Source organism: Tamandua tetradactyla, chromosome 7 (assembly GCF_023851605.1).
Source record: "Tamandua tetradactyla isolate mTamTet1 chromosome 7, mTamTet1.pri, whole genome shotgun sequence".
Taxonomy (NCBI): Eukaryota; Metazoa; Chordata; class Mammalia; order Pilosa; family Myrmecophagidae; genus Tamandua; species Tamandua tetradactyla.
In genome coordinates this window covers 7400961-7414113 of record NC_135333.1, presented here as the reverse complement: position 1 = coordinate 7414113, position 13153 = coordinate 7400961, and the positions used below count along the sequence as shown (strand labels likewise).

The 13153-nt window shown below is 37.6% G+C and overlaps 1 protein-coding gene across 2 annotated transcripts in view; it reads right to left on the bottom strand.

The window, feature by feature from the left end:
- ACTN2 (actinin alpha 2) overlaps window positions 1-13153 on the bottom strand; it is a 75971-nt gene that overhangs the window by 44939 nt on the left and 17879 nt on the right. For both annotated transcript variants that reach the window (XM_077168431.1, XM_077168430.1), the window contains exon 2: window positions 2814-2928. In XM_077168431.1, coding sequence (XP_077024546.1) covers window positions 2814-2928 — 115 coding nt within the window. The remainder of the gene's footprint in view (window positions 1-2813; window positions 2929-13153) is intronic.

Sequence of the window (13153 nt, the reverse complement as noted above, 5' to 3'; positions counted from 1 at the left end):
TGGATCATCAAGGAGCCATACTAATAAGGCCATATTCTTTGCAGATTTCCTGGATGAATCCAGTTCAGACCATGAGCCAATTTTACAAAAGAGAGAATCTAGTTAGTGGCCCTGGAGCATTCAGAGTTGTTGGCTCCTTTAAAGGAAGTCAGGATAGCCTATCTGATATCACAGAAGTTGCTGTCATGGTCCATCTCAGACACCTGATTTGAAGATCTGTGGATGAGAGGAGACATGCCATAATCCTTCCCAGTCACACGTCTTTGAGGATGACCCATCCTAGGTCTAAAGATTAAACCAACTGTGCTTGCTTATGTGTCCCAGAAATGCCACATTCTTTTTTTTTCTACTTTTTAAAAAAATTTTAATTTCTTTTTTATCAAACCAAAGCAACATACAAACATGAACATTCTTAACATACAAACATTCTATGTACGGTGTACAGTCAATGGCTCACAATATCATCACATAGAAGAATATTTATCACCATGATCATTCACTAGAACATTTGGATCACTCCAGAAAAAGGAAAAAGAAAAAACTCACGCGTACCATACCCCTTACTCCTCCCTCTCATTGACCACTAGCATTTCCATCCACTCAATAGATTTTAACCTTTGTTCCCCTATTTTTTTCTATATCCCTTACCATTCCCTTTCATTGTTCACTAACATTTCAATCTACTTAATTTATTTTAACATTTGTTCCCCTTATTATTTATTTATTTTTAATCCATAGTTTTTACTCATCTGTCAGTATCGTAGATAAAAGGAGCATCATACACAAGGTTTTCCAATCACATAGTCACATTGCAAAAGCTATATCATTATACATTCATCTTCAAGAAACATGGCTACTAGAACACAGCTCTACAGTTTCAGGCACTTCCCTCTAGCCTCTCTAATACATCTTAAACTAAAAAGGGGATATCTATAAAATGAATAACGTCCAAGATAACCTCTGGATGATGATTGAAACCTCTCAGCTACTGACACTTTATTTTGTCTAATTTCTCTCTTCCCCTTTTTGGTTGAGAAAGTTTTCTCAATCCCTTGATGCTGAGTCCCAGCTCATTCTAAGATTTCTGTCCCACGTTGCCAGGGAGGTTTAAACCCTGGGAGTCATGTCCCATGGAGAGATGGGGAGGGCAGTGAGTTTGCTTGCCGTGTTGGCTGAGAGAGAGATGGGCCACATCTGATCAACAAAAGAGGTGCTTTGGGGTGACTCTTAGACCTAATTTTAAGTAGGCTTAGCCTATCCTTTGCAGGGATAAGTTTTATGTGAACAAACCCCAAGATCGAGGGCTCAACCTATTAATTTGGTTATCCCCACTGCTTGCGAGAATATCAGGGATTCTCCAAAGGGGAAATTGAATTTTCCCCCCTTTTCGCCATTCCCCCAATGGGACTTTGCAAATACTTTTTTATTCACTGTTAAATCACTCTGGGATTTAGTGGGGCATCACTCTGGGCAAACCTACAAAATCTCATACCCAATTCAAGGTTCCATGTACTTATGATGTTCAATCAAACTGTCTATATAAGTTATATTAGGAAATGCACTAGTCAAGTTATAAATTTTGTACCAAATAAACATTTTTTGCTTTAGTCTCACACATCAATTTAAATTTTAAAATATGAATTACCATCTGTTTTCAATACCCTGCAATATTGACATTCCTTTGTTCTTCCTCATGCAAAAACATTTTTAATTTGTACATTTAGTCATTATCATTGTACATGGTAGATGGTAGATTATACCATCTCAGTCCTTATCATCTAATCAGAAGGAAACCAGAAGGAAAGATCGGCCATGTTCTTTTAATCCAATCTTGTAGAGGCAGACCTATCGTTGGGTGGGACATTTTGATTAGGTTATTTCCATGGAGATGTGACCCACCCAATTCAAGATGGATTTTAATCCACTTACTTAAGTCCTTTAAGAGGGAAACACTTTAGAGAAAGCATAGACACTCGGGGGAAAAAAATGCCCTCGGAGATGCTCAGCTAAGAGATGAAATGCAGAGTTTGCCCTGGAGAAGCTAAGAGAGGATCCACAGACCCCTAAAACCTAGAGAGAGAAAAATCCCAGGGACACTAAGAGAAAACCTGCAGGACACAGACAGGAAGCCACTGAAATCAGAAGCTGAAAGTAACAAACTAGATAAAAGCGAGGACCAGCAGATGCCAGTCACATGGCTTTTCAGCTGACAGGTATTCCAGATGCCAGTGGCCTCTCTTTCAGAGTTCAGGTATCATCTCATTGATCCTTAATTTGGACATTCTTATGGCCTCAGAACTGTAAATTCGTAACCTTTCTGAAGGCCAGTTCATTTCTGGTATATTGCTTTCTGGCAGTTTTAGCAAGCTGAAACACCAACTAATTGAAATTCAGGAACAAATATACCCTCTAACCCTGAAGTTTTAACTCGTGTTCTCAGAGTTATGTCAATACGCATACTGGCTTTTTGGGTGCAAGACAATTTCTGGGATACATACTAGCTGGCGAGGCCAGCAATGGTAAGTAGTCATGTAAATGTCATTTTTTTCTTTCTCTTATTTTATTTCAAGGTAAGGGGCGTAAACATATTAATAAGTCAATTCAAACAGACTTTACTTTGTTTTTAGAACAGGAATATAACTCCAGGAAGATTGTTCTTTAAAAGGGATTTCTTTGCCAATAATGCCATATTCTTGCTCAGTCGGGTTAACAGGGAACTTCTGATGCAATCATTGAATAGATCTGTACCTACTGATTGCACACAGGAGAACGGGAATGGGGTACAATAGTATGAAAGATGTTTTTCCACCAACCCGAGATGACTTCCAAAAGCAGCATGAGCTTAAGGCCATTCCTGAAGTCCTCCTCGATGTTCTCAATCTGGGTGCCGGCTTTTCTTAGATGGGAATTACACCAGGCAGTGAAAGTCTGCAACGAAAACCAAACGCTGCTTAGCTCAGGACCAATCCCCAGAGTCTCTCCTCATGAAAACATTCACCACCACACACATTCGGAGGAGTCCAAGTGGCTGGAGCTCCTCGGGCCTTCTAAAGAAAACAGAGGAAGTTTGACAGGAAGAACAATTTGATTCTCAAATGTGAGATGTTAGTAACATTTCCTCTTTGGAGATAAAACTCATTTATGTGATACACCAACCTGAGGAATTTCTGCTTTTAGTTTAAAAGGATACCACATTTATGCCCGTACCTCCACCTTCTGAAAGCCTCTTACTCTGTAGGAGAGACAGACTAAATTAGATTGTTCATTCCCTACTTACAACAAAAATAAGCTTGCTTGCAGAATGGATGAATAAATAATGTTTAAAGAATGTTCAAAATATCTTACTTTAAAGCAAAGATGGGTGATAATGTGTAGCACAAAGGAAAAGAGAAGAGGAATTCATAAGCACTGATTATCCCAAGTTTAAACTAGTAACTAAATCAATTAAACAAATTTGCAATGTAATCATTCATTTCAAAAATAGTAATACTAGTGACTTCCTACTGGTATGTCTCCAGGTTCTGAACTAGACCCTGGATTTCAAAGACCTCTGGATACAGCCCTGTCCTGGAAGAGCTCACAGCCCAGTCACGTTAACAACTTACTGGAACAATCTTCAGCAGAAAGATGGACTATGTATTAAGTGGCATCCAAAGTTATTCTGTTTATTTTTCAAGCTTCTTTTAACTTGGCCTCCACTTGTGCACTATTTCCTGCCCAAATCAGATTAGAAATGCAGCAGGCAGCTGCTGCCTAAGAATGCAAAGTGTCCCCTAGTCTCACAACAGCTGCTGGGCTTAAGAACAAAGTGCCTGCCTGACTCTTTAAAATGGGAAGAGGACACACAAATAGGGTCTGTGTTAAAAATTAGAAAATCATCCTTTCAAAAATAGGCTGTTTCCCAAGAAGACTCCAAAAGACGTGGGTTTCCATAAGAATGTTTTTCCTGGTAATAAAGAGGATTTTCGAAGCCTGAGGAATAGTCACTTATTTCAGAAAATATGTGATGACATTAAATTCTAGAACAAAAATAAAATGTAGGCAGTTTTTGGATTTTACTGTGATAAATTTTACCTGGAGAGCCCAAACGAATAATTGTTTCCTCTAAAACACATCTGAACTTTAGCCAGATCCAAATAGAAGAGGTGCTCCAAGTCATATAGACACTGGATCTGAGCTTTCCAATCACTATAGTGGTCATCGACCACATGCAGCTATTTAAATTTAAGTTAATTAAAATGAAATAAAAGTTAAAATTCAGCTCCTTCCTCAGTTGCACAAGCCATCTTTCAAGTGATCAATAACCACATATGGTTATACAGGACAGTGGAGATAGAGAACATTTCCATCATTGCAGAAAGTTCTATTGGACAGCTTTTCTCTAGAAAATTCAGTTTTCCTTTTTGAAACTAAGATTATTATGAGTCTATCATCCATTTATTTAAATATTAATGCTATTTCTTGCCTTTGAATAGGTAATACATTTCCCTGGTTCAAAGCTCAAGTGGTACAAAAGATAAGTGAAAAGCCTCCCTTTAACCCTTTCTCCCTTGTTACCACCTAGCTGCCCTCCCCAGAGGCAACACATGGGATTAGGCTCCTGTGTATCTTTTCAGTGATATTCTGTACATCTATAAATCCCCAGACACAAACACTTTTTTGATCTCTTTAATGTCAATCATGGTGTACATATGGTTTTGTGCCTTGCTTTTTTTTTAATTTTATTTTTTATTTTTGGCATGGCCAGGCACCAGGATTCAAACCTGGGTCTCCAGCATAACAGGCGAAAATTCTGCCACTGAGCCACCGTCGCGCTGCCCCCAAATTATTATTATTATTGTTTTACATGGGCAGACACTGGGAATAGAATCGAGGTCCCTGGCATGGCAGGTGAGAACTCTGCCACTGGGCCACCATCATACCACCCTGTGCCTTGCTTATTCACCCACTTAGAAATACCTAACCTAGATCATTCCCAGACCAGGACAGGCCATTCCTTTTTATAACTGAATTTTACTCCACTGTGTTGTACATACCATGGTTTATGTAACTGGCTTCCTACCAATGGACATTTAGGTTATTTCTGTATAATAAAGTCCTTCCAGTAAAGACATGCAAGATCCCTTTCAGCAAGCAAAACTATGTTAAAGGAGGTGTTGTTTCGTCTTGTTTTTTAACAATCAAAACCAATCATATACCTGGTTTGGGGGGGAAAGGGATAACAGAATAGCAGAGTTGTGTAATGATATAAAATATCTATAGATTTGTTTTTATTTAGATTCTTCTTAAAATGGGCAAATACTGCTGATGTAAATTACCTTACCATGTAACCTTATTATTTAAGTCCCTTCATAATAAAGGTGTCAGAGGCACTTCTGGATATAACCCTAAAGCTGCCTATTAAATCAATACAAGCTTCCTGACCCCCCACTATGAATTAGTGTGAAACTGTTTCATGCTACCTTTTTATAGGCATACATACAATGAAGGTAATTTACCGTAAGTAATTATTCAGCTGTGCAAATCCAGAGAATGAATTTAAACTAAAAAATCGATTGATTTAGTTGAGTTAAGCCTCATGAAGTTTCCTGTCTTTAATGAGTACTTCTAACAGCCAATAAAGGTGGTGACTAACCAACTTAAATTTAAAAAGCCTCCAACAGCTCTGAAATAATAGCTTGCAAAGGTGCCAGTATACTCTGAAAAGGAATTTTAAGCTTCATTAGGAAGTTTAACTTTCATTCTATTTGCAGTTTTAATTGCCACAGCCTAGAGAGACTGCTCCTATGCACTTCCCTTTGTCCTCTGTTTCTCTGAAAAGCCTATTCATCACGGAAGAGGTAAAAACAACAAAAGCAACAACAAAACCCCACACATTTTACCTGAAGACTTCTTTGTGGTTTCTCTTCCTCTCTGAATAGTAACATGCATCTTTAAAGTCCATAGGAGCTAAATTTTGGAGACCTAAGATGGGAATGAATACAGGTCCCCATGATTTTTGGAGGCAGGCTTTCTTGGTTCACAAACTCTCTGGGAAAGTCAAACCAGATTATCAAGCCAGAAGTCCATTTTTAAAAGAAACGGTTCTCTCTGAGTGAGACACAGACTATGAAGGGATGACACTAATGAATCCTCAACCCACAGCTCAACCCAGAGGCTGACTAGTGACTTCTGAGGTCCTCCAACCTCCTCTCTTGCTTCTAGCTCAAAGTTTCCTCTACTTCTCTCCTGGAGAACAGCTTATTCTCTACTCCCCTGCATCTAGTGATAAATACAAATCATCTTGAAAATAGGCACATAAAAAGTTCCAGGGTCAACATAGAGAACCAAGATGAGAAACCACAGAACCCTCTATCCCAGAAAGGAAAAAGATTTTCAAGCTCCCATAGCTCTCCAAAGAAGCTCAATACAAAGCTAAGGGGAAAGCGGACCCTCAGTAGAAGATACTGCCTCGCTTATGTATATTCCTTAGAAAACTATAACAAGCATTAGTAACTCTTTCCTAAACATAAGAAATCACAGCCTGTAAGACACTGGCCAGGGTGGGCAGTCCTGTAAGTGCAGACTGATCTGTTCTGCCCTCATCGGCTTTTTATGTACCCAACATGGAAACTCTCTAAGCACGAGATGCAGAAAGCACCATTGGTTAAGCTTGTATTCTGGCGACTTGTAGTTTTGTAGTGTCATGCGATAAAACAGAAGAATTTTCAAACTATCAGAAATCTCTGCCTCTTTTATATACCTGAACAGAATGTAGACACCCCTCCCCCCCCCAAAAAAAGTTTCCTTAACCACTGAAACACGGTGGAGAAAAATATCAGCTGAATATTTTACCATAAGTAATTATTCAGTTGTGCAAATCCAGAGAATGAATTTAAACTAAAAAATTGATTGATTTTGTTGCGTTAAGCCTCATGAAGTTCCCTGTCTCATGAATATTCCCTGAAAATTTTTCAGCTGATATTTTTAGTCCCATTCAATGGAAGGAGAGGCCATTCTTTCTTTCAGTGAAGGACTTACCAGGAAAGTCTCTAGACCATGGGAACTATTAGACTGCTGCCTCTCTCAAAGTTAACCTATATAATACAACAATCAGTACAATGTGTCTAATGGCAAAACAGTACTTGTTTATGTTGTTACTGAATTGCTGAGATAGCTTGTTTTACTGAACTGCTATTCCTTTGGTTTCTTTTTAAGTTAATTAAGCCTATAGCTATAAAACCTACATTGCGGACTATTCCATAGAGGAAAAGGTCTTTTAAACAAGACAAGTTGTATCTGTGGTAATTTGAGTTCATGCTCTTCTTTGGCTACACAAGTTCACAATTCTACCTGGAAGAGATTATCACCTGGAATACATTGTTAAAGAAAACAAAAAACAATCCCCAATCTGATGCAGTTTGATGAATATGAGTGAATTTCACGCAATCGGGTAATTTTTCTTTTAATAATAAGTTCTAAGGCTGGGCTGAATACTGAAAGATTATCTATTCAATCTTTACTATTCCATTTTCTCCACACAAAAATTCTCACAATACAAAACAGATAAATTTCCTTTTATGCCTCTTTAATCACCTTTCTTTAAATATAATTACATAACATGTCCCTTTCAGACTGCATTTCCTAAAATGGAGACTGATTACAGGCATGGGTCTTTTCTGAATAAAACCAAACAGGGGCTACCAAGAGCTGGGAAACATGCTCTCTACGGGGATATTCAGGCAGAGCCTGCATCTTAAAACTCTGGGGTAGGCAGGCATGAAATCTTTGTGCTTTTAAAACCATGTTATAAAACAGCATTGTCTAGCAGGTCAGCAATGTTTGGGGGTATTCTGAGAGTGTTCTACGATGTTAAGGTTTCATATTATGTAGTTTCTTCAGGTAAACTAAGATGCTAAGAGGTCCAACTTGTCCACTCCGAACCCTGCCCGACACTGGTTGTGGCTGGCAGCCGTGGGGTGGTAACCACAGCACCAAGGAGAGCAGCCCTGCTACCCAAGACGGTGCCAGGGGAGAGCAGCCCTGCTACCCAAGACGGTGCCAGGGGAGGGCAGGCAGGAGCTGGGCCCGATCTGCAATCCTGGCTCAGAACCGGGATTCTATTTCTGACTCTGACACCATGCAATTATTTGTCCTTTATGCCCTGACACCTTTCCAACTATAAAACAGGGACGACAGTTGTCATGAACAAGTTTATGAAATAGCTCAACTTATTATCCAGAGGGAAAGAAATATAGTAGGTCAGCCAACAATACCTGTGGCAATGGTTCTGAGCACTCTTTCACGGAAAACTACTGAAATGCACGAATCTATTAAGTCGATTTCCTAAAGGTGCTCCATTTATTTTTCTATTTACAATAATCACTTTAATGGTGTTTATTTCCACTTCACAAATTCCCAATTTACCAAGTTACTTCTAATACCTTTCCTGGTTCTATTTAAATATTTGAAAAGTAAGGGTGCTCTAGAAAGCTGCACAAATTTAAAGTATCTCCACTTATGATGGGAGAGGAGGGGGTCAGAGCTATTGGTCTGAAGTAAATGTGATTTCAACATGAGCATTAAAAAAGGAGATTCTGCCCTTATAAAGAGCAGGTGGCCCAATACTCTGGGAGGGTAGAAATTCCTGCAATCCATGAGTATGGCAAAAACAGAAAATTGTGGTTCACTACAAGATTTTATAATCCAGGTGAAAATGCACCTTCCCTAGGCCAGAAAGACCTGAAAAAGTACACTCATCCCACTAGGAACTGCAATGGTTGAACCTCCTGCCAAATGCTCAAATGCCCCAAGCAATGAACAGCTCAAGAATCAAGTCAGAAATCAGCAGTAAGATCTTAAGTTTAAATATCTGCGCACTCAAAGTATTTTTTAAAAACATTTTAAAAGTTTCCGCTGGAATTTATGTCAAATCCAGAAGTCACTCACAATGGGGACAAACTTTTCAGCCTGACAAAGGAATAGCCATTTGCTTCTGAAAAAAATGCAAACCTTCAGATTGCCAAGTGCCCAGGTACACCTTTCAACAGCTCACACAAAATACAAAATTAAATCAAAGCAAGACATGTATAAGTAAAAGACTTAATTCTAAAGAATCTGCATGTGCTATAACCAATTGCCAGAATGTCTTGGAAGTCCACTTGGGGCTCTAACTTTCTCATAATTTACATAACCAGGCATCTTAACTACGCAGAGGGCAGCCCTTTTATTCTCTGCCCACAAATCTCTATTTAGTCTCCAAGATCCCGTTAAATAACATGGTATGAGATAGTTCAGTTAAGCAATCCCTGAGAAACAGTAGCCCTTAAATTCCAAGCCTGGCTGTCTTACCGGCTTAGCGCCTAGAATGGGCAAATCATTTCCCCCCCAACTGTGGCTGGTTTCTTCCCCAAATATGTACTCTACCTAACTCAACTGGTTGTTGTGAAATGTGATGGATTATAAAAGTCTGAAAAATATTTTGCAAATGAAAGCGCGATAGATACACAAAAGAACAGTAATCAGTGACAACAATTCAAAGAAATGTGAGGTGCTTTGGGGTTTAAATTTAAAAGAGATCAAAGTCATGTGTCATCTTGCTTTGTTTGAGCAAGATCGTTAAATTCAGAAAAATAGAGGCAACCTATAGTCACGATTTAAGTCTATTTGAGCATATGAAATATTCCACCTCCAGTAACTATGCATAAACACGCGGTTGCTTAGCACAGTTCATGTTATTATAGCAGACAAAGGGAGAATTCAAGGTCTGTGATCCAAGAACACTGAAAACTTCTCGATCTTTGTCTTTTCCTGTTTCATCAGCAAGTACTCGCTTCACTATTCAAAGAACAAACAGCATCGCTTTCATATCTTTAGCTTCCTCAGGGTAGAAGATGTTCAGAACATCAGTTTAAGGGTATAAAAAATAGTTTGCAAGTGAATTTTAAAAAACTTACTGCTAAGGGGCAATCAAAACAATGGGCTGCATTTGAATCAGGATTCATTTCACAAAACATCAGATACAAGAGTTAAAATTAATTCTTATAAAAAGGCAAATTCCACTGAGTTCCATTATTAAAAACAAGGCCCTCACCGGCTTCCCAGGCTTTTAGGTGCCTGCAAGCATACATATTGTGAATCAAAGGCACAAAAGTGAACACAGAGCCTCTAATCCTACCTTATTAATTTTTTAATCACCCGGAAAACCCAGCACCCAGTAGGCATAAAACAGGTCTGGTGAATGAATGCACACCTGCATTCACACACATAGAGCTAATTCACACAATGTAGAGCTAGTACATGTTCAGACTGTCAATATTTCAAGTTTAAACTGTGGCAATTTCAGTCACAAATAAATTGGAATCTCAGTACCAACAAAATAAAGCCTTAACTTAAGTTCCAGGGATACTCAACAATGCAAATTTCATTACCCAAAGACAAAGTAAGAAAAAAAGGAGAGAGCCTTTTCCCATTGATTCACTTCAACAAATTTCCCACAAGCAGGATTCAAGATTTCTTTCTATACAACTTCTTAGTATACCTAAAAATCTCAAAACAAAGGGGTTGGAAAGCCCAAAAACAACTCGAGAGCTCTCATAATCACCACCACTTGGAACATTTTTAAGAAATGATGGTGAAAGTGACTGTACAAGCAGGCATCTTTGAGTTTTATTTTCCAAACAGTACCTGGAACATGGTAGCACTTAGTATTTGTTGAATTAAGATCTTGTTTGTCAGACCTTCTGGGTCAGATCAAAGGGGAAAGCAATCAGATTTTTTAAACTGAATAAATAAAAAGACCAAGGAGCTAAAATTCTGTATCTGTTAAAGTTCCAAGGTTTTGTTTTGCTTTAAATAAGCACTTCAAACTTAACTGCAGAATCCTTAAAGTATTAATATAGATTTGGCAATGTTGGAAAAAAAAATTGTAAAAAATAAAAGGCAACCTCACTGGTGAGGGTATCTAAGAATAGAATCAGGCTAATAAATGATACTAAGTGGGAAGGTTAAAGATGGCTCTCCCAGCTCTTGAGAAGAAAATCCTACCCGGTTCTGTTTTGATCAGAAATTTTGAAGCTTGAATTTTAGGCTTCAACTGCCAGTCTCCTAATGATGGCTTCTATTTAGCTCATGACTGGCTCAGAATATATAGGGAAAGGTGCTAAGCAAACACTGAGGCTGCCTCAGAGGAGGAAAAAAACAATGTTTTTCAGATTTTTAGCTAAGCCAAATCTAGCTCATTTCAGTTTAAGGAATGGCCTCTCTGATATGAGGAATCTCTCCAAAACTTCTAAAAAGGATGCAAAACATTAAAGCTATGGTATAAGGAAGGGAGAAATGGCTATTAAAGCTACCTTGCGCAGGGAAAAATCTGTGCTTCCATGGAAAACTTGGCTTCAATGGAAAATGTATGCATTGTCTACAGCATCCCTTCTATGTCATTGTCTCCTAAGTCATAGATAACTGATAAAATGTAAAAAAAAAAATTCTTATAGATAGACATGCAAATGCAACCCTCTTTCCTCCCACGGGCGGGTGGGGGACACCCCACCTCCATTTGGAAATTCATTTCAGTATTTCTGCTCTATAAAAGTCTCTATTCTTGGGATCCTCTTTTGAACTGATTGTAACACTTCATGAGTTTCCTCATTAATGAGTTAAATAACATTTTTAACACAATGTTCATTTAATATTGGTATGAAAATCTGACTTTACCTTTATTAGAGAATTATCTTTTAAAATATATATTTTTATTGTAAACAAACACACAAACATTCTTGATATACAAACAGTCTATACATGGTGTACAATCAATGGCCCACAATGTCATCACATAGTTGTGCATTCATCACCCCGATCATTTTTTTGAACATTTGCATCTATCCAGCAAAAGAAATAAAAAAAGAAAAAGAAAAAAATGCATACATGCCATACCCCTTACCGTTCCCTTTCACTGACCACTAGTATTTCAATCAACTCAATTTATTTTAACTTTTGATCCCCCTATTATTTATTTTTATCCATACTTTTTTACTCATCTGTACATACCATAGAGAAAAGGAACATGAGAATTATCTTTTAATACTTAGTTTTAGAGTTTTCTAAAAAGAGGTCAGCATTCAAAGGTTAAAATATTCACTATTCTGATCCAAATTTTATTGATTTCAATGAAGACAGTGCTGAATACACAAGAATATACACAGAACTAAGTGAAATATATCATTAGTTAATCTTAAATTACAATATACTTTCTTTATATTGTGAAAATGACATTAAATCTTGGCTTACTCTCATTGCATTCCTTTTCTATGTCAAATTCTCCTTTTAAAACCCAATATATATACCTACATTCCCTCTTATACCAATCATCATAAATAATACTGGGTTTGGTTTGAACTATTTAACACTTTTCTCTGTTTGATAAAGATCTCACATTTACCTAAAAACTAAAGTATTTCTATCTTTTAATTCCCTCCTTGCTCAATACAATTGCCTACAAACATTTTATTACCACTTACGGGAGTCCTTATTTCTCATTCTCTTAATTCTTGTTTTTCAGCTGAAATTACTCATTTCTATGCATCTGTAACTCCCAAGTGAGACCTAAGTAACACTGTAAAGGCATTAAGCATTTCTGAGCCATTTATTCCCCATGCTAGTTTGCAATCCAAGCTAGCTTTACACTAATTCCAAGGGGTATTTCACACTTCTTGGAAAAAAATTTTAATTATATATATAAATATATATAAAGATAAAACATTTTCTCATCAAAATGACAGTTCACAAATGATGCTTAATGAAACTGTTATAAAATCCAAAAAAGAGTTAAGAAATAGGCAAATTCTTCTCAAACTATTTCAGGACTGAAGCACAGGTTAAACCGAACCCAATCAAACAGCATTAGAAACAAAATCTAAGTTATTTTTACTCTGAAAGGTAAAAAAATAGCAAGTTCAACCATAATTACATGGAAGTTTGAGCAAGTGCGATCTTGTTGGTTTATACAGGATAATGTGATGCCCCAATATATCCTAGAGTAATTTGAGCAGAAGATAAAAATGTATTAACAAAGTCCCCTTGAGGGACTGGGGGAAAAGGTGAAAATATTAAATTTCCCCACCTGGGGAAGACCTGATATCCTTGCAAGCATTGGGGACTGCCAATTTGATGGGCC